Source organism: Anomaloglossus baeobatrachus, chromosome 10 (assembly GCF_048569485.1).
Source record: "Anomaloglossus baeobatrachus isolate aAnoBae1 chromosome 10, aAnoBae1.hap1, whole genome shotgun sequence".
Lineage (NCBI taxonomy): Eukaryota > Metazoa > Chordata > Amphibia > Anura > Aromobatidae > Anomaloglossus > Anomaloglossus baeobatrachus.
In genome coordinates this window covers 24946513-24967701 of record NC_134362.1, presented here as the reverse complement: position 1 = coordinate 24967701, position 21189 = coordinate 24946513, and the positions used below count along the sequence as shown (strand labels likewise).

General features: G+C 48.6%; 1 protein-coding gene and 1 pseudogene across 1 annotated transcript in view; both read left to right on the top strand.

The window, feature by feature from the left end:
- The window catches only part of HSD17B12 (hydroxysteroid 17-beta dehydrogenase 12), a 91040-nt gene extending 73409 nt beyond the window's left edge, over positions 1 to 17631 (top strand). Inside the window, exons 5-11 of the mRNA XM_075325249.1 lie at positions 218 to 282; positions 2633 to 2677; positions 9851 to 9885; positions 13143 to 13224; positions 14032 to 14097; positions 15544 to 15693; positions 16530 to 17631. Coding sequence (XP_075181364.1) covers positions 218 to 282; positions 2633 to 2677; positions 9851 to 9885; positions 13143 to 13224; positions 14032 to 14097; positions 15544 to 15693; positions 16530 to 16637 — 551 coding nt within the window. The 3' untranslated portion in view covers positions 16638 to 17631. The remainder of the gene's footprint in view (positions 1 to 217; positions 283 to 2632; positions 2678 to 9850; positions 9886 to 13142; positions 13225 to 14031; positions 14098 to 15543; positions 15694 to 16529) is intronic.
- On the top strand, positions 11186 to 11690 carry LOC142255349 (EP-cadherin-like; annotated as a pseudogene).
- Positions 17632 to 21189: the final 3558 nt, after the last annotated feature.

The window sequence follows — 21189 nt, the reverse complement described above, 5'->3', positions numbered from 1 at the left end:
GGGCACGGAGTGGACCCCGGAGGGCAATGGGTAGCACAGGGAGCAAAGTGCGGAGGGTTCCCCGGAGGGGAGCGCAAGGTGCGGAGGGGACACTGGAGTGCGGTTTTGTGTCGTCCAGACTGCGCAGATGGTGGGAGATGGAGGTGGACATCGGTTTATAGATTTTTCATTCATTCATTCATGTAGATTACCGTAAATAAATCTCTTTTCTTTTCAGTAAACAATGTGGGGATTTCTTATGAATATCCGGAGTATTTCCTCGATATTCCCGACCTTGATAACGTGAGTAGTCTCCTCGCACTACAACATTAACCTTTTAATAGCCAAGCTAATAAGAATGGATCTTTTAGTTTTTTTTATAAAAACATTCAGGTCTTTTATTATAACATGGAATAGGGTAAGAGCCAACACAAAGTGGATAATGACACCTTCAGGGGCAAGTATTGCTTTTTTTTTTGTTTGCTTAAATGTAAGTATCTTTTGGATTGCATGAAATATTGTGCATCGTTCACCTTCTGCAGCCTCTGAGTCGCACTGTACTATTCTAGCTGCATAGTGAGGAAACTGAGGATCAGTCAGTGAGCTTTCTAGGGGGCTTTGTAACTTCTTTTTTTTTGTCTGCCTTTTATTGAGCTTCTTTCTGATTTATGAGCACAGACCATAAGAAGGGAGAGCTGAGCTTTCACATGGCCATAAATCAGCACAGAGAAGACAGATTATTATTATTATTATTATTATTATTATTGTTTTTAGTGCAGCATTGATTCCGTGGTGTTGTACATGAGAAGGGGTTAATTACAAAATACACATTTCGGTGAATAAACGAACTGTGACAGACTGGTACAGAGAATTATGAGCAATGTATTCACTTTTGTGATATTCTATATATTAAATATGTATATTTAATATTTTTGTTTTAATCTGTATGTTTAGGTTTATTTATTGTACAGTATATCACAAGTGAGATCACCCCTCACATTTTTGTAAATATTTTATTATGTTTTCCTGGGACAGCACTGAGGATCTGACCCTGTGATACAATGTACAGTGTCAGTGTGCAGCTTGTATAGTCAGTGTGCAGCTTGTATACAATGTGCAGGGTCAGTGTGCAGCTTGTATACAATGTGCAGGGTCAGTGTGCAGCTTGTATACAATGTGCAGGGTCAGTGTGCAGCTTGTATACTATGTGCAGGGTCAGTGTGCAGCTTGTTTACAATGTGCAGGGTCAGTGTGCAGCTTGTATACAATGTGCAGGGTCAGTGTGCAGCTTGTATACAATGTGCAGGGTCAGTGTGCAGCTTGTATACAATGTGCAGGGTCAGTGTGCAGCTTGTATACAATGTGCAGGGTCAGTGTGCAGCTTGTATACAATGTGCAGGGTCAGTGTGCAGCTTGTATACAATGTGCAGGGTCAGTGTGCAGCTTGTATACAATGTGCAGGGTCAGTGTGCAGCTTGTATACAATGTGCAGGGTCAGTGTGCAGTTTGTATACAATGTGCAGGGTCAGTGTGCAGCTTGTATACAATGTGCAGGGTCAGTGTGCAGCTTGTATACAATGTGCAGGGTCAGTGTGCAGCTTGTATACAATGTGCAGGGTCAGTGTGCAGCTTTTATATAATGTGCAGCTTATATACAATGTACAGTGTCAGTGTGCAGCTTGTATAACAGGGTAAAGAACTCACATGGCCATTTATGTCCAAACTGCTGGTAACAAAAGTGAGTACACCCCTAAGTGAAAATGCCCTTGGTGGTAATATTTTGCGTGCCCTCCCGTTATTTTCCAGCACAGCCTTATCTGTCTCATCTTCAGTGTTGTCCCATGAAAACATATAATCAAATAGTTATAAGAATGTGAGGGGTGTACTCACTTTTGTGATATGCTGTATTTTTGTGATGTGTATACGGCTCCTGGATCTGCCCCGTCAGATGATGTTGCATTTCAGCACGGCTCCTTTTCCTCTGTATGTATGGCTTATGCCGTGCGTGCTCAGACAGGTTGAGCGTGCATGTGGGAGTTAAAGGCAAACCTTTTTGGGTGACTGTTCATCAGTCTAGTGGCTGAAGTGTATGTCTCGTAGGGGAAGGCTGAGTGGACGCTCGGGCTTGGGGTGCTTTTTAGGGCCGCACACAGGTCCCTCGTCCCAGTCATTTTACAGAGAAACCTCTTTAAGAGTCTGAGAAGAGGAGCCCCCTTAGATCGTGATCAGAGCTTTGAATAGCCGGGGTCTGATGTCCCCCCGATCATGGCCACTAGATCGGTCATTAACCCTTTGATCACTTGCTCCTGGAGACACCCAGGGGGAAACTCTTCTCTTCAGAATTTCCTCTTTCAGATGTTAGAGCTACACTTTAACACACGGACAGAATTCCCATCCTTAAATTTCCTCCAGGCTGTCTGATCACATCCAGCACTTTCCCCATATGTATGAACTGCCCGGCGGTGCACTAGAGAGGAAGCCGCTCAGGCCCGGGTGTATACGTTGCCCTATAAGGGGAGATGGTGGTGAATACAGTCCTCTGTAAATAATGGGGCACTGTAGAGGTGACGGCTGACCCCTCGGTCCTGCTTTACATGCTCACTTTGTTGATGTGGATTTTTTTTCTCCCCGTTTATTTGCTTTGTGTTCTCAGACGCTGGACAAGCTGATCACGGTGAACGTCACGTCGGTGTGTAAGGTGAGCAAAGGCTTCAGCTTTTCATCTGTTTCACCGTTTGTGTGGAGGATGTCCATGTGTATAAAGCTTTCAGAATGCGCAGTTTTGCAACAGCTGGAAAGCAATGGGTTAGCACCACCTAGAATAGTGAATATGGTGACGACTGGTTGTCCTGGTTAGACATGTATGTACTTAAAGGGAATCTGTCACCAGGTTTTTGCCACCTAATCTGAGAGCAGCATAATGTAGGGGCAGAGATCCTGATTCCAGCGATGTGTCACTTACTGGGCTGCTTACTGTAGTTTTGATAAAATCGCCGTTTAATCAGCAGTAGATTATCATTACTGGACTACTTGGTGTGCTGCAGGTAGTGCAGCATATTCATGAACTCTGCATAACTGCAAGATCTGCAACAGAGAGCATGGATTTTATCAAAGTGACAGCACATAGCCCAGTAAGTGACACATCGCTGGAATCTGGGCCTCTGTCTCTATAGATGGGGGAGCAAAAACCTGGTGACAGATTCCCTTTAATAAAAAATGGTCAAGGGCTTTCCTCTTTGGCTGGGGCTGCGTACACTGGAGACATTAAAGGGAACCTGCCAGAACAGCTTTATAGGTAAAAGGAAAAACAAGACGTGTCTTGCCAAATATAGCTTTGAAGACACATGCAAATTAGACTGAAAGTGCACAGGGGCGTGTAAGTGTATGGACACGCCTCCAACGTACTTTGAAGCTAATTTGCATATGGTTTATTTTTTTTAAAAAAAAAATTCCCATTTTTATGACTCCCTCTGGTAGAGGAAAGAGAGGTGTCCGGAAGGGGACAGAGGAGAGACGCTTTATTCACACACCCATGTGTCATGCTACCTAACTGGCCTGGCTGTGGGTCACCCAACCCGAACTCTACAGCGTCATAGGTATATCTGCGACTGTCTGCTCCGCATTGGGACGCCAATTCCAGTTTGTCCTGGGATGTGTGAATCCAGCCTTATGCAGCCAATCACTCCCCTCTCCCTGTTGAAAAGCCGAGCGGAAGCTGCATTTGTAAAGGGGCTCCTTGGCCAACAACGCCAAGACATATGGACGCCTTCAGGTTTTGTAAAGACCATGTTTTTTAGTTGGGTCCACACCAGAACCCACCTGAAAAATCGCTAACTAAAACCCTCAAAAGAATGAACCCCGGCATTTCTGTGCAAAATCAACTTCTTTACATGTTCAGCCTTTTTCAGCGTCTTTTAACTGCTTCACGTTTCCAAAGTCACAAAGCGGCTAATAGAAAGTGACCGGTCCATTCTCCAGACGTGCTCCGCTTTAAATTGGGGGCGTGGGGGGGACAATGGAAACAACACAAACATGCCAGTAATGTTAGCGGTCTCCAAAGCTGGTGGTGCTGCAGATTTTCTGCACAGGTTTTCAGATGGAAGATCTGCATTGGAAAAAAAAAAGCCGCAATTGGGATTTTACCACATCAATCAATGGATGTCGTGAATCGTTGCGGATTTGATATGGATTTTTCCTCTTTAAAGGTGCAAGTTAAAACCTGCACCAGCCCCTAATCTATGCGGACAGATTACTCATGGATCTTCATCAAAAACTGCAAATCTTAAAAGTAAAAAAATAACAAAAACCTTAACGTCCCGTGATGATGATGTGTGACCGCTGCAGCCAGTCATCACCGCTGCAGCCAGTCATCGTGCCGCAGGAGGTCTGCACAATTGAGCCGCAGATGGAGACGTATCGTCTGTTTTATGTCACTCTCTGGTGCGGATTTCCCTGCAGATTCTCGCAGTTTGCAGTGGAAATTTTCATGACGGAGGAGGCAAATTAGTGTGAACGGCTCCTGTGTTTTTACCATGTGCGCCAGGAATATCGCCAAACAGACTGCACGCCGCGCTGATCTCAGACTCCAGTCTGTGCTTTCCTCTCCCCCTTTCTTCTCTCAACCATCTGCTTCCTCCTGTGTTTTGCCATCGCACCATTTTCCAGTCCAAACTGACGGAATCTTTTTTTTTTTTTTTTTTTTTTTTTAAGTAAATGATCTATTTCCGTCACTTTATTGTTTTTGTTTTTATTTTTGTTTTTACAGTAGGTTTTTTTTTTTTTTTTTTTTTTTACTTTTTGTGCTTTTCGTTATTCCAGTGCATGGTGAAGACTGTTTCCTAATCCCCGCACTCCCTATTACTTGAGGAAGACATCCTTGTTAGTTGGTGTTGTTCAGGGGAATGTCTGAAACAGACGCCTACGCAGCGAGCGCTCACCCACACAGCTTCCGCCCACACAGTGCATCGTCTCCACGTCTGGCTCCAGATCCCAGGCTGCTCTCACATTCTCACACCCCCTCACCCTCCCTTTTTGGGAAAAGAAAAAAAAAATCTGCATCTTTTTTATTTTTGCAATTTTTTTTTCTATTTTTATTTTAGTTTTTTTCTATTTTTCACCTCCATGATCTCACATAGAAAGGAATACTCGGCATTGATACATTTTGCTCCATTTTTTTTTTTTTTTGTTTGTGGGTTTTTTTTTTTTTTTAACAGGGATTTATGATTGTGTGTTTTTCTTTTCCTCGACACTAGCGATGTCGAGCCGTGCGAGCTTTACCTGCCGTCTTATTGACATCGCTAGGATCACTGGTTATTAGACAATGGCCGTAGGGAAATTTATAAATCTATTACAATAAGAAAATCTTATCCTTGTGTGTATTTTATTTTCTTATTTTATTTTCTTATTTTATTTTCTTATTTTATTTTCTTATTTTATTTTCTTATTTTTTTTATTTTTTATTATGTTTTTGTTTTCTTATTTTTATTTTTTTTTATTCGTTTTTTCTTTTTTCTTTCTTTTTTTTAATTTTATTCTTTTTCTTTTTTCTTTTTTTTATTCTTATGTTTTTCTTTTTTCTTTCTTTTCTTATTTTTATTTTATTCATTTTTTTCTTTTTTAATTCTTATTTTTTTATTTAAATTTTATTTTTAATTTTTCTTTATTTTTTAATCTTATTTGTTTTCTTACTTTTTTTTCTTATTTTTCCTTACTTTGTGCAGTGTAAAAATAGTGTGTCTACAAACCGACGTGCTGGAATATAACCAGTATCGAGCATTTATAGGAGCTCTAATGTAAAGACTGAACAGCGTAGGGTCACCTGTGTCCATAATCTCCTGTGGAGCAAACAATGGGGTAGGGGGATGACCGCTGCAACTTTAGGCAATGGCCATTGTTTGCAGCACAGTCCCGAAATGATAAATAGTCCTGGGATGTACGTTAGTATTTCCCAATGACTACAGTTAGGTCCAGAAATCTTTGGACAGTGACACAATTTTGGCGAGTTGGGCTCTGCATGCCACCACATTGGATTTGAAATGAAACCTCTACAACAGAATTCAAGTGCAGATTGTAACGTTTAATTTGAAGGTTTGAACAAAGATATCTGATAGAAATTGTAGGAATTGTCACATTTCTTTACAAACACTCCACATTTTAGGAGGTCAAAAGTAATTGGACAAATAAACCAAACCCAAACAAAATATTTTTATTTTCAATATTTTGTTGCGAATTCTTTGGAGGCAATCACTGCCTTAAGTCTGGAACCCATGGACATCACCAAACGCTGGGTTTCCTCCTTCTTAATGCTTTGCCAGGCCTTTACAGCCACAGCCTTCAGGTCTTGCTTGTTTGTGGGTCTTTCCGTCTTAAGTCTGGATTTGAGCAAGTGAACTGCATGCTCAATTGGGTTAAGATCTGGTGATTGACTTGGCCATTACAGAATGTTCCACTTTTTTGCACTCATGAACTCCTGGGTAGCTTTGGCTGTATGCTTGGGGTCATTGTCCATCTATACTATGAAGCGCCGTCCGATCAACTTTGCGGCATTTGGCTGAATCTGGGCTGAAAGTATATCCCGGTACACTTCAGAATTCATCCGGCTACTCTTGTCTGCTGTTATGTCATCAATAAACACAAGTGACCCAGTGCCATTGAAAGCCATGCATGCCCATGCCATCACGTTGCCTCCACCATGTTTTACAGAGGATGTGGTGTGCCTTGGATCATGTGCCGTTCCCTTTCTTCTCCAAACTTTTTTCTTCCCATCATTCTGGTACAGGTTGATCTTTGTCTCATCTGTCCATACAATACTTTTCCAGAACTGAGCTGGCTTCATGAGGTGTTTTTCAGCAAATTTAACTCTGGCCTGTCTATTTTTGGAACTGATGAATGGTTTGCATCTAGATGTGAACCCTTTGTATTTACTTTCATGGAGTCTTCTCTTTACTGTTGACTTAGAGACAGATACACCTACTTCACTGAGAGTGTTCTGGACTTCAGTTGATGTTGTGAACGGGTTCTTCTTCACCAAAGAAAGTATGCGGCGATCATCCACCACTGTTGTCATCCGTGGACGCCCAGGCCTTTTTGAGTTCCCAAGCTCACCAGTCAATTCCTTTTTTCTCAGAATGTACCTGACTGTTGATTTTGCTACTCCAAGCATGTCTGCTATCTCTCTGATGGATTTTTTCTTTTTTTTCAGCCTCAGGATGTTCTGCTTCACCTCAATTGAGAGTTCCTTAGACCGCATGTTGTCTGGTCACAGCAACAGCTTCCAAATGCAAAACAACACACCTGTAATCAACCCCAGACCTTTTAACTACTTCATTGATTACAGGTTAACGAGGGAGACGCCTTCAGAGTTAATTGCAGCCCTTAGAGTCCCTTGTCCAATTACTTTTGTTCCCTTGAAAAAGAGGAGGCTATGCATTACAGAGCTATGATTCCTAAACCCTTTCTCCGATTTGGATGTGAAAACTCTCATATTGCAGCTGGGAGTGTGCACTTTCAGCCCATATTATATATAGAATTGTATTTCTGAACATGTTTTTGTAAACAGCTAAAATAACAAAACTTGTGTCACTGTCCAAATATTTCTGGCCCTGACTGTATGTATTTCCTTCCTTTGCCGTTTTGAAGGGGTGGTCCACCACCTTCTTAATTATAAACCGCGTACACTTGCCTCCCGCACCGGCGCCGTTCCAGCAAAGTCGGCGTTGTGTGTACCAATGCTCGGATGACACGTCAGATGAGCAGCACGGTGTATCCACACACTTCATTATGATTAGTGCGACCATAACAGACGTAGCAAAGGTAAACATGACCCACAGCGCACTGTTAAGCCTCTGTGACAGGTTAACATCCATTGACTGGTTACGGCTTACCCTTTTTTTTTTTTTTGTGCCGAGATATCCCAGTGTGGTGTTATGTGAGTCAGGGTAACCTTTGCCCGATCTATATGGTAGACTGGTGTCAGGGTAACAGTTAACGTGCCGTTACGCTGCTGGAAGTCGGCAGTCAGTTAATGGTCCGCTTTTATCGGCCGGACACAATCCTGTGGCCAAGAGTAATGGCTGTCCCCTCAATGTCCTCTGCTCATGGCTACCTGTGCCCCCACGTGTCCTCACCTTGTGGCAGGCTGTTTCCCCCCATGTGTCCTCTCCCTGTGGCTGGCTGTTCCCCTGTGTGTTCTCTGCTCGCAGCTGGCTGTTCCCCTACGTGTCCTCTCCTCATGGCTGGCTTTCCCCCGTGTGTCCTCTCTTCACAGCTAGCTGTCTCCCCGTGTCTCTTCTCACTTGCTAGCTGTCCCCCCGTGTGTCCTTACCTCATGGCTAGCTGTTCCCCCGTGTGTCCTCTCCTTACAGCTAGCTGTCTCCTCTGCTCATGGCTCGCTGTCCCCCCGTGTGCCCTCTCCTCACAGCTAGCTGTCCCCCCTTGTGTCCTCACCTCATGGCTCGCTGTCCCCCCGTGTGCCCTCTCCTCACAGCTAGCTGTCCCCCCGTGTGCCCTCTCCTCATGGCTAGCTGTCCCCCCGTGTGCCCTCTCCTCATGGCTGGCTGTCCCCCCGTGTGTCATCTCCTCATGGCTGGCTGTCCCTCCATGTAGCTTTTCCTCACAGTTAGCTGTCCCCCCGTGTGCCCTCTCCTCATGGCTGGTTTTTCCCCGTGTGTCCTCTCCTTATGGCTGGCTTTTCCCCGTCTGTCCTCTCCTTGTGGCTGGCTGTTCCCTCGCGTGTCCTCTCTTCACAGCTAGCTGTCTCCCCGTGTCTCTTCCCCTCACTTGCTAGCTGTCCCCCCGTGTGTCCTGTCCTCGCGGCTGGCTGTCCTCCCGTGTCTCCTCTTTTCGCGGCTGGCTGTCCTTTCCTCATGGCTGGCTGTTCCCCTCATGTGTCCTCTCCTCGCGGCCGGCTGTCCCCCCGTGTGTCCTCTCCTCACGGCCGGCTGTCCTCTTGTGTGTCCTCTCCTCACGGCCGGCTGTCCTCCCGTGTGTCCTCTCCTCACGGCCGGCTGTCCCCCCGTGTCTCCTCTCCTCGCGGCCGGCTGTCCCCCCGTGTCTCCTCTCCTCGCGGCCGGCTTTCCCCCCGTGTCTCCTCTCCTCGCGGCCGGCTGTCCCCCCGTGTCTCCTCTCCTCGCGGCCGGCTGTCCCCCCGTGTCTCCTCTCCTCGCGGCCGGCTGTCCCCCCGTGTCTCCTCTCCTCGCGGCCGGCTGTCCCCCCGTGTCTCCTCTCCTCGCGGCCGGCTGTCCCCCCCTCCCCCCTGTCTCCTCTCCTCGCGGCCGGCTGTCCCCCCCCGTGTCTCCTCTCCTCGCGGCCGGCTGTCCCCCCCCCCCCCGTCTCCTCTCCTCGCGGCCGGCTGCCCCCCCCCCCCCCCCCCGTGTCTCCTCTCCTCGCGGCCGGCTGTCCCCCCCCCCCCCTGTCTCTTCTCCTCGCGGCCGGCTGTCCCCCTGTGTCTCCTCTCCTCGCGGCGGGCTGTCCTTTCCTCATGGCTGGCTGTTCCCCTCGTGTGTCCTTTCCTCATGGCTGGCTGTTCCCCCCGTGTGTCCTTTCCTCGTGGCTGGCTGTTCCCCTCGTGTGTCCTCTCCTCATGGCTGGCTGTTCCCCTCGTGTGTCCTCTCCTCACGGCCGGCTGTCCCCCCGTGTCTCCTCTCCTCGCGGCTGGCTGTCCTTTCCTCATGGCTGGCTGTTCCCCTCGTGTGTCCTGTCCTCGCGGCTGGCTATTTTCCCCTCGTGTGTCCTCTCCTCGCGGCTGGCTATTTCCCCCTCGTGTGTCCTCTCCTCGCGGCTGGCTATTTCCCCCTCGTGTGTCCTCTCCTCACGGCTGGCTGCTCCCCCCCATCTCCTCTGCTCATGGTTGTCCTCTGCTCCTCTCTTGTAGATGACACGGCTGGTGTTGCCCGGGATGCTGGAGAGGTGAGTCAGACCGGCAGATAAACATTACCCAGACAGGCCCTCATTATTATTTATAGGGGAGAATCCTTTTCTTTGAAAATTTCATTCTGGTGACTAATTCGTTCGGCCTCCATGTTGGTGAGGATGGAGCGATCGGAGGTGAGTCATGAGGACGGAGCGTGAGTCACCGGCATCGTGGAATCCTTCACTTCTCCTCAATGCTCCGGTGGTGATTTTCTTTTTAGAAAAGAATTTAAAAAAAAAAAAAAGAGAGAGAGAGGTCTGAGTCATCAATAGTCTCAACAGCTTTCTATTCTTAGGGGGGAATTACAGTGAAGGGGAGTGGGTGGATCTTTCGGGATTACCTGCCGTCAGGCTGCAGTATTTCAGCCATGGTAGAGATGGCAGCATGTAAACAAAACAGCCATGCGCGGTGAGCGGCAGCCGGACCGGCGGGTGCAGGGACGTGCGGGTCATTGACTTTCACGCGTCTTGGACACTGCCCGTCCTAGTGAAGAGGGTAGTGGTCGGACCTCCATCTGTGGACCCCCAGTGCTCACAGTGGTCCCAAGGGATAAATACTGGGGAGCCAATATTTGCCATGAAAGGTGTTGGAGCCTATTCCAGGTTGTCTTCCCATTGGCACAATTTTTGGCATGTTTGTTGCATGAATCGATCTTAATGGGAAAATGTCACCAGATTTCAGTGCAGGTCCCGGACAATCCCTTTAACATGTAATGTTCCTGCAGCAGCTTAGATCTGGGAAACCTGGTGATGGACTCCATTTAAAGGGGTTGCACTATGGTCACATTTTACACTTCTGAAGACTGAAATTGCAACACAGAGAAGGAGACGTTACTGATCTGCAAATGATGAAAAATAAAATTTTCAAACCATCTGGATTTCTTCATTCTGGAGTCTGAGCCACGTGCACAAATCCCGGCACCTCCAGCCTCGGCTGCCATCACTGATGTTATTCATGGTCATCTGAGAAAGGTTCTGCCGCTGAATGCATTGGGACAAATCGTCAAGATCCTCTGCTGGCGGCTCCTGTGTAATCACCAACCGATAACGTCATAAATGTGCTCAATGGAGACAAGTCTGGAGACTCTGCAGCCACGGGAGTTGGTTTTGGCCATGCAGATGCTAACGGAAGTACCAAAACATGCTGCATGGGGTTGTCATCTTGAAGACACTTTGATTTTGTGGTGGAACCAGTGGGGCGGCCATTTCTCCAATGTAACGAAGAGATGTTAGTGCCCCTGGTATGAAGATTAGAGGCCCCGTCTCGTGTCAAGATGAGATTGTTGCTGGTTTCAGTATGCCGATCATACTGGTCATCTTAGGACCCGTCTTGGCTCTTCTAATTCTCATCCTGCTGCTATTACTGTTCTTGAGGAGGAAGAAGGTGGTAAAGGAACCTTTTATTGCTTCCGAAGGATGAGACGAGGGACAATATCTTCTATTACGGTGAAGAGGGAGGAGGAGAGGAAGATCATGATGAGTCGGCTCCATCGTGGACTAGACGCACGGCCTGATGTTATGAGGAACGATGTGGTCCCTACCCTAATGCCTGCGCTACAGTACAGACCCCGGCCCTCCAATCCCGATGAAATTGGAAACTTCATTGAGGAGAACCTCCCATGCGGCCGACAACGACTCAACTGCTCCTCCCTATGACTCCCGAAGGTAGCGGCTCGGAAGCTCCTTCTCTCAGCTCCATAAACTCTTCCAGTTCGGGTGCCGACCAGGATTATGACTGTCTCAAAGAATGGGGTCCTCTCTTCCGGAAACTAGCAGACATGAAGGGTGGAGACGAAGACTAGTTTGTAGGAACGGGATGACAGGACTGCGAGACTGGAACGTCTACCGCGTCACCTTAAACTCTGGGCCGTCCAACTTTTTTTTTCCTCATTTTTCAGACCAAATTGAAGACTATCCACGTTGTATAGTTGTACTTTGAACCACTACTCACATGTTTTATTTTTTAAATGCTTGTGTGCATTATGACATCAAAACTTTCAGAGCTGAAAAAACTAAATTTAATGCCTGAAGCGATACTTAAAAACTAGACTATGCCAAAACAACATGGCTGTCGTGCCTTCCTTTTCGAGACTGTGGATGATGGTCGGTCATGGTTGCCTTGTTTTATTTTCTACCGTACATTATGCCACCCCACTCCATAATCCCAGGAGCCGGATCGTTGTGTTGATTCCGTGTGAAGGCCTCATCATGGCATTGCCCACGTGGTCTCCAGAGATCATTGCCTCCAAGACAAAAGTGGGACTCCTCACTGAAGGGACAAGAGGAAAGGGGTCCACTCACCAGCAGAAGACGTCCATTGTAGCTGAAACTGGGTGTCATCAGGAGCACATGAGGAATAGGTAAAAATCCAGCAATCGGTGACTTCTTAAGATGTCGCCGATTGCTGAATTTTTACCGATTCCTCACTGAAGAGGACCAACATCCTACCGGTCTGAATCTGGAGACCACATGGGCCATACCATGATGAGGCCTTCACGTGTGAACGTCACACTGTTGCTTCTCCCTGGATTATGGAGTGGGGTGGTATAATGTCCAGTAGCCGGACCCCTCTAGTCTTCACACCAAGTGCAAGAACAGCCATTCCTAGAAAGTGTCCCAGGAGCTATTTTTCAACACCACATCCCCAGGCCGCATGTTGCTGGTGCTACTGTGAGTGTCTGCGTGGCCTAAACCTGATCCTATGGCTGCAGCGTCTCCGGACTTTTCTCCATCGGGGACGTCTTTGGTTGGTGGTTACTCAGGAGCTGCCAGCGGAGGATCTTGATGATTTGCCCAAGTGCATTCAGCGGCAGAACCTTCCTCAGACGACCATTATTAACCTCAGTGATGGCGGCCGAGGCTGTGAGTGCCGGGATTTCTGCATCCTCCTCGTACTCCAGACTGAAGCACTCCAGATATGTGATTTCCAGATCAGTAACGCGTCATCCTGAAATTTCCAGAATTTCACGACTTCTCTTCTTCCCGGTGGGTGTATATTTGGTGCGTCCCACCGACATCGGCAGGTTCAGGCGGACTTACAGCTCATGTATGTGTCCGCCTGTAGCCTCCGGCATTAGATTAGTACTTTCCAGCGTGCGCTCTATACAGAAGATGTAGGGTACAAGGGTGATGCCGAATCTCCCTGGGTTTGTGAGGTGGAGGTCGTCCGGCCGTTCTGTGCCGGATTATCCATCATTGTTAATTATTCGATGCTGAATTAATGTAAATTGCTGTATAACCTTTTGTGTTTTCAGGTCCAAGGGTGTGATCCTGAACATCTCGTCTGCCAGCGGCATGTACCCGATCCCACTCCTCACCGTGTATTCTGCTACTAAGGTGCGGAGGATGCACAATCTGTGCGGGGCGGTGGGGGGGAGGCTGCATCTGGGGATGTCCGAGGGAATCTTTGGGTACAACAACTGTGGTATATTGGGACATAGTGTACCATGGTGGGTGTTCTTTATCCCATGACATGAAATAAGAGTTCTTTGGAGGTGCACGGCTCACCTTGGACGATGTTTAGTGGGGCACGGTTCGCCGTGGGGGGGTGCTTGGAGGGGCTCGGCTCGCCGGGGGTGACGCTTGGAGGGGCTCAGCTCACCGGGGGTGTCGCTTGGAGGGGCTCGACTCGCCGGGGGTGTCGCTTGGAGGGGCTCGACTCGCCGGGGGTGTCGCTTGGAGGGGCTCGGCTCGCCGGGGGTGTCGCTTGGAGGGGCTCGGCTCGCCGGGGGTGACGCTTGGAGGGGCTCAGCTCGCTGGGGGTGTCGCTTGGAGGGGCTCGACTCGCCGGGGGTGTCGCTTGGAGGGGCTCGACTCGCCGGGGGTGACGCTTGGAGGGGCTCAGCTCGCTGGGGGTGTCGCTTGGAGGGGCTCGACTCGCCGGGGGTGTCGCTTGGAGGGGCTCGGCTTGCCTAACATTTTTTGGGATTCCCCTGGATAAACTCTGGCAGTTCTAGCAATGTCAGGGCTGTATTAGGGGCGTGCATTGTCCTTCATCCTGGTGAAGGCTGGGGCACATATACATGGTAAGATAATGTTTGTGCCTACTGGGAGTTGTAGTGCTTTCTGCCAACGTGTCCTTATATCTACGATTCCTGCCGCCTCTGACTATTTTTTTTTTTCCTTCCTTCATGTCGTTGTCAGGCCTTTGTGGACTTCTTCTCGCGGGGTCTGCACGCCGAGTACAAGAGTAAGGGTGTCACCGTGCAGGTGAGCCAAGTGCGTCGCTGCCGAGGATCCTTGTTATTGTGTGGTTTCCATGGCAACAACGGCTGTCTTGGCAACAAGGAGATCACGTTCTCAAGCACTGGAGTGTGTGACGTCCTCGCTTCCGAGGCTTCTAGTTGGTCTAAATTTGATTTTTTTTTTTTTTTTTTTCCTCTTATTAGCTCAACCTTCTATTTTATTTTCCTTTTTTGGGAGGGGGGATTGTACTCAAAAGAATGTATTACTGTTAAATTTTTTTAATAGTTTTTTTTCCTTAATTACATTTTTATTATTATTATTATTTATATTTTTTTATTACATTAATTGGGGCTGTTCAGTAGTAAAAGTAATAAGTTAATAAATAGGAAAAGTATCAGTAGACAGTAAGTGTCCAACATAACAAGACACAATCTAGAGAGCACAGTTTTCTGCTCTGATGGAATAGTAAAGGCTGCAGCCCATCAGCAGTGGATTGTCTGCAGCGGTCACGTGACATAAGAAGATCTCAGATCTGCGCATATTCCAGACCGGTCCGCTTTGCGGGCGGCTCCTGCACCCGTCCGCTTTGCGGATGAACCCACCGGGTGCACACAGGCTCCGCAGACGAGGAAGGGTCACAGTGAATATCTACTGGCAGAAGTGGTCGGCTGACCGCGGCTGACCAACGGATGCACCCTTGTGGAAATTCCCCGTTTCGGTGGGTGGATTTTCGGCACCGCCTGGCCCATCCCTTCGTGTGCCCGATTTGGAGGCTAGAGGCCTATTTAGAGGGATCAATGATGGAACGATTATTGGCCGGACACCTGACCAGTGAGAAAAACACTGATTAGACCATAAATGCCGCCATAAAAATCATCGTTGTTGGCAGCACACTACGAGTGCACAGGATATGTGCTGCCGATAACAACATACCGTATAGGGGGGACAGAACCATCTTTTGACCATGGCACCGGTAGGCGGCTCCTGTGATTGGGCATTTAAGCGAGTGCTGATTGAACTGTATATAGTAATTTGATGCTTATTGACCGGTCTTTAGTGCATGGGGGTCCAAGGCCCTCAGGGCTGAATGCACAGGGACCCCCAGTATCTTATCACCCACCGCCCCGGCCACGTCCCCTGCACAGAAGTGTATGCGGAGGTCAGCCGTGGCCTTAGTAAGTCTTCTGCTGCCATCTTGTGGTCACTGCGTATAACTGCAGCCGGCCACATGGATGAATAGTCCGGGTATATAATGCGGCTCTGGTGGTGATGGAGGCGCCTATAAGGGCCTGGTCCCTCCTGTTTCACCACTATATGTCACACATTTATTACTTTAGGGTTGGAATAGATGTTGATGTTTTATTAGCTGCGTATAGTAAAGAGGATCAGATAAGTGATAAAGGCCCAGCTTTCATCCGAGGGCCCGCTATGTCGTCCTATGACCTTTTCTTCTGTGTCTCGTTTCTGCAGAGCGTTCTCCCGTTCTTTGTGGCTACTAAAATGAGCAGAATCCGCAAACCAACATGGGACAAGCCAAGCCCAGAAGACTATGTGAGGTCGGCGCTGAACACTGTGGGGCTCCAGACCCAGACCAATGGCTTCCTGCCTCACGCCATCATGGTAAGAGAATACCGGGTATAACACTGCAGACCGGTGCCGTCACCCGCTGTGTATGGTGTGGGGGCTTCTGAGCCCACACCACATACCCTATGTAACCATATGTGGTCATGAAGGGAATAAAGACCCCCACTGTAGAGATGCAGAGTTATTTTTAATATGTGATATGGACACAGGAAGGGTATGCGGCTGGCTCACAACCTGAACCCGCACCAAGAATCCCGGGTGTTGTCACCAGCAACCAGAGCAAGCTCCGGCGACTGCTGTGCAACTATTGACCGTCATCCACCTCCATTTTTCTACTGCCATGAAGCACAGACATCAATCATTATTTTTACTACATACTGGAATACTAAAGCAATAAAACAATTACAGGTGCCCGGTCTGCACCACTGCTGCTGCCAGTCTGTGCCCTGCAGGGGCTGTTGTGTTCCTGGGCTGCACCACCACCGCTGCTGCCAGTCTGTGCCTGGCAGGGGCTGTCTTGTGCCCGGAATGCACCACCGCTGCTGCCAGTCTGTGCCCGGCAGGGGCTGTCATGTGCCTGGAATGCACCACCGCTGCTGCCAGTCTGTGCCCAGCAGGGGCTGTCGTGTGCCCGGTCTGCACCTCCACTGCTGCCAGTCTGTGCCCGGCAGGGGCTGTGGTGTGCCCGCTCACATGGTCAGAGGCCGGGACTGCACCAGAACCGATCATAGGCGGCAGACATTTTTCTCTTGCCCAATTTACATATCTCTTGATTCTCAGAAGTTGGAGAACGTTGCGTTTGTGCCTCGTTTTTCCCGCTCCCCGTTATGTGCGACTCTCTTTATACCCCCTCTGTTTTTCCCCTTCCTCAGGGCTGGGTCACGGGATCGCTGCTCCCCGTCTGTCTCTCTATGAAGCTCGCCATGAACGTGAACAAAGGGCTGCGCGCTCGTTTCCTGAAGAGAGCAAAGACCAACTAGCGAGCGGCCGCTCCACCTCCACCAAATCTGTCCGAGTCGTCAGGTCTCTGTAGGGACTGATTGTACCATGAAGACCCCTGATAAGACCCCAGACTGACTCTTTTTAGGGTTTTGTTGTATTTTTATTTCTTTAACTCTCTAGATTCTGAATGTTTTGCTTCTTTAGGACAAGTCCTGCTTTGATATCAGAGAGGGTATTTCCAGCCGGCATGCTGGGAGTTGTAGTTCTCTCCGCTGCATGCGTCTCGAGGCCATTCTACAACTCTGCCAATATGGTGGTCCCATCTCCTCTTCTATCCCGGGAGCGGACGCACAACACAACCCCTCTAACATCCGCTGCAGATGCTCCTGAAGCTCTCGCAGGGTTAACCATTACTTTATGCAGCCATCCTTGTATTTTTACTGAATTTTTAAAGAATTTATCTAAAGAGCTCAGGTTAAACGCGACCATTTACATGATCCGTGGCGCATTTGACCTCGCCTCCGCCGTGCACCGATTCCCCCGGTGCAGACTTGTCCCCTCCATGGTCTCACTGGTGGAACGTTTATTTTGTACAGTTGCAACCAATGTCCCTGCATTCTCCTTTGTTTAATAGCTGCTTTTAACATCGATCCTTTCTCTGCATAGTATTATGGGACTTGTAGTTCTACCACTGCTATCAGGCCTTTGTTGCTCGTCCTTCTCCCACACCCGTGTGATCCTGACAGTGGTCCATGTTTGCACTACATTGGAGAAGTTATCGCAGCCGATGCAAAACAAAAATGGTGCACGCGCCCTTCACAACCAATCACGGTCCAGCTCTGATTTCGTTTTTGGAATAAGAAAGCTGCTTCCTGATTGGTCAGTGCGGATAGCTCTTCAGTTTTCTCGTCCTGGGTGGTCTGTGGCACCGGACGGTGACGTCCCGCCGGAGGCATCGGGAACATGTTATGTCGTCTGTAAACACTTTGGGGACATTCAGTTTTATACTAATAAAGTAAATTGCAGATAAAACGTTGCGTCAATGGTTTGTGTCCGTCATCTGCTACAACAAGGCGCTGCTCCCTGCACTGCAGCCGCGCTCAGATCTATGGGAAGCCGTCACAGCGGCCGGGTAATGCAGGTGCTAGAGGGGTAAGTGGCTGCCGGCGGTCCGTGCACCGAGGAGAGGGGATCCAGGGTCCCAGCCATGGACATTGTGCATAGAGAGGACCATTGTCTATGGTGGACACATTGTGACAAACTCTCAGCTGTGAGATAGATCTTTCCAGCTTCTGTATAATAAAGCTGCGTTCACTCCATGATTTATGGCCCTAAATCACCGGGAATGCTTAGAACTACTCCGATATGACCAGAAATGCCCACCGATGAGAACTATAAGGGGGCTGCAGTGCCCCCTCCATTCATGTGCACACAGACCCCGCCTCTCCCTGCAGCTGACCGCCTTCACTTAATTGATTAAATAGAATGCTGATAGTAACCTCTTGACTGCCCTAGACCACCGGAGATGCCCACATGGTCCGCCTCACTACCCCAGACCACCAGGGAGGCCTTTATGATGTGTTTCACTACCCCAGACCACCAGGGAGACCTTTATGATGTGTTTTACTGCCCTAGACTACCAAGATCACTCTTCATCCCAGTCGCTGGCCTAGACCATCAGGGACACCCACGTGATCCCATTCGCCGGCTTAGACCACCAGAGATGCCCACATGGTCCCATTCACTGCCCTAGACCACCAGGGACACCCACAGGATCACATTCACTGCCTTAGACCACCAGGGACATCCACAGGATCCCATTCACTGCCCTAGACCACCAGGGACATCCACAGGATCCCATTCACTGCCCTAGACCACCAGGGACATCCACAGGATCCCATTCACTGCCCTAGACCACCAGGGACATCCACAGGATCCCATTCACTGCCCTAGACCACCAGGGACACCCACAGGATCCCATTCACTGCCTTAGACCACCAGGGACATCCACAGGATCCCATTCACTGCCCTAGACCACCAGGGACATCCACAGGATCCCATTCACTGCCCTAGACCACCAGGGACACCCACAGGATCCCATTCACTGCCTTAGACCACCAGGGACATCCACAGGATCCCATTCACTGCCCTAGACCACCAGGGACATCTACACGATCCCATTCACTGCCCTAGACCACCAGGGACATCCACAGGATCCCATTCACTGCCCTAGACCACCAGGGACATCCACAGGATCCCATTCACTGCCCTAGACCACCAGGGACACCCACAGGATCCCATTCACTGCCTTAGACCACCAGGGACATCCACAGGATCCCATTCACTGCCCTAGACCACCAGGGACATCCACAGGATCCCATTCACTGCCCTAGACCACCAGGGGCACCAACATGATCATATTCACTGCCCTAGACCACCAGGGGCACCAACATGATCATATTCACTGCCCTAGACCACCAGGGGCACCAACATGATCATATTCACTGCCCTAGACCACCAGGAGCACCAACATGATCATATTCACTGCCCTAGACCACCAGGGGCACCAACATGATCATATTCACTGCCCTAGACCACCAGGGGCACCAACATGATCATATTCACTGGCCGTCCTAGACCACCATAGATGCTTTGCTGCCCTAGGCCTTCGGGGATGTTTACATTAACCCTTTCACTCTCCTAGGACACCAAAGAAGATGGCATTGATCTCTGTAATACAGTAGAAAGCTATCCGGGAATATTAGGGGTGTTGGTGCTAAACTTTTGATTACCAGAGATCACTGAAAGCCGGGCCCCCAAACTCCTCTCTCCTTTTGTTTTGTTTTTTTTTTCTTAAAAAAAAATTAAAAATGGTACAACCAGTGCATTAACCCCTTGTTGCTCCAGGGGTGTGTGCTTGATCTAGGTAGAGTCCGGGTTCCCGGTCACCCCCTGATCGGCACTGCCCCACGCTGTAACATGTTGTTGGTCCTTATAAACCAGTGTCAGCGAGACAGAAAAGCGAGAACATAGAAATCATAAAAAGTTCATTGAAAGAAAAAAAAATACCATCAAATTTAACTTTATTTAATACCAGTAAAATAAACCCCACACCACGTATGATACAAGCACGCACACACGTATGATACAAGCACGCACACACGTATGATACAAGCACGCACACACTTATGATACAAGCGCGCACACACGTATGATACAAGCACGCACACACGTATGATACAAGCACGCACACACGTATGAGACAAGCACGCACACACGTATGATACAAGCACGCACACACTTATGATACAAGCGCGCACACACGTATGATACAAGCACACACACACGTATGATACAAGCACGCACACACTTATGATACAAGCGCGCACACACTTATGATACAAGCGCGCACACACTTATGATACAAGCGCGCACACGTATGATACAAGCACGCACACACGTATGATACAAGCACACACACACGTATGATACAAGCACACACACGTATGATACAAGCACGCACACACTTATGATACAAGCACGCACACACGTATGATACAAGCACACACACACGTATGATACAAGCACACACACACGTATGATACAAGCACGCACACACGTATGATACAAGCACACACACATGTATGAGACAAGCACGCACACATGTATGATACAAGCACGCACACATGTATGAGACAAGCACGCACACATGTATGATACAAGCACGCACACATGTCTGGTACAAGCACGCACACATGTATGAGACAAGCACGCACACATGTATGATACAAGCACACACACATGTATGATACAAGCACGCACACACGTATGATACAAGCGCACACACACATGTATGAGACAAGCACGCACACACGTATGAGACCAGCACGCACACATGTATGATACAAGCACGCACACATGTCTGGTACAAGCACGCACACACGTATGAGACAAGCACGCACACACGTATGATACAAGCACGCACACACGTATGGTACAAGCACGCACACATGTATGAGACCAGCACGCATACACGTATGAGACCAGCACGCACACATGTATGATACAAGCACGCACACACGTATGATACAAGCACGCACACACGTATCAGACAAGCACACACACATGTATGATACAAGCACGCACACACGTATGATACAAGCACGCACACACGTATCAGACAAGCACGCACACATGTATAATACAAGCACGCACACACGTATGATACAAGCACGCACACACGTATGATACAAGCACGCACACACGTATGATACAAGCACACACACACGTATGGTACAAATGGTACAAGCACGCACACACGTATGATACAAGCACGCACACACGTATCAGACAAGCACGCACACATGTATGATACAAGCACGCACACACGTATGATACAAGCACGCACACACGTATCAGACAAGCACGCACACATGTATGATACAAGCACACACACACGTATGATACAAGCACGCACACACGTATGATACAAGCACGCACACACGTATGATACAAGCACGCACACACGTATGATACAAGCACGCACACACGTATGGTACAAGCACACACACACGTATGGTACAAGCACAC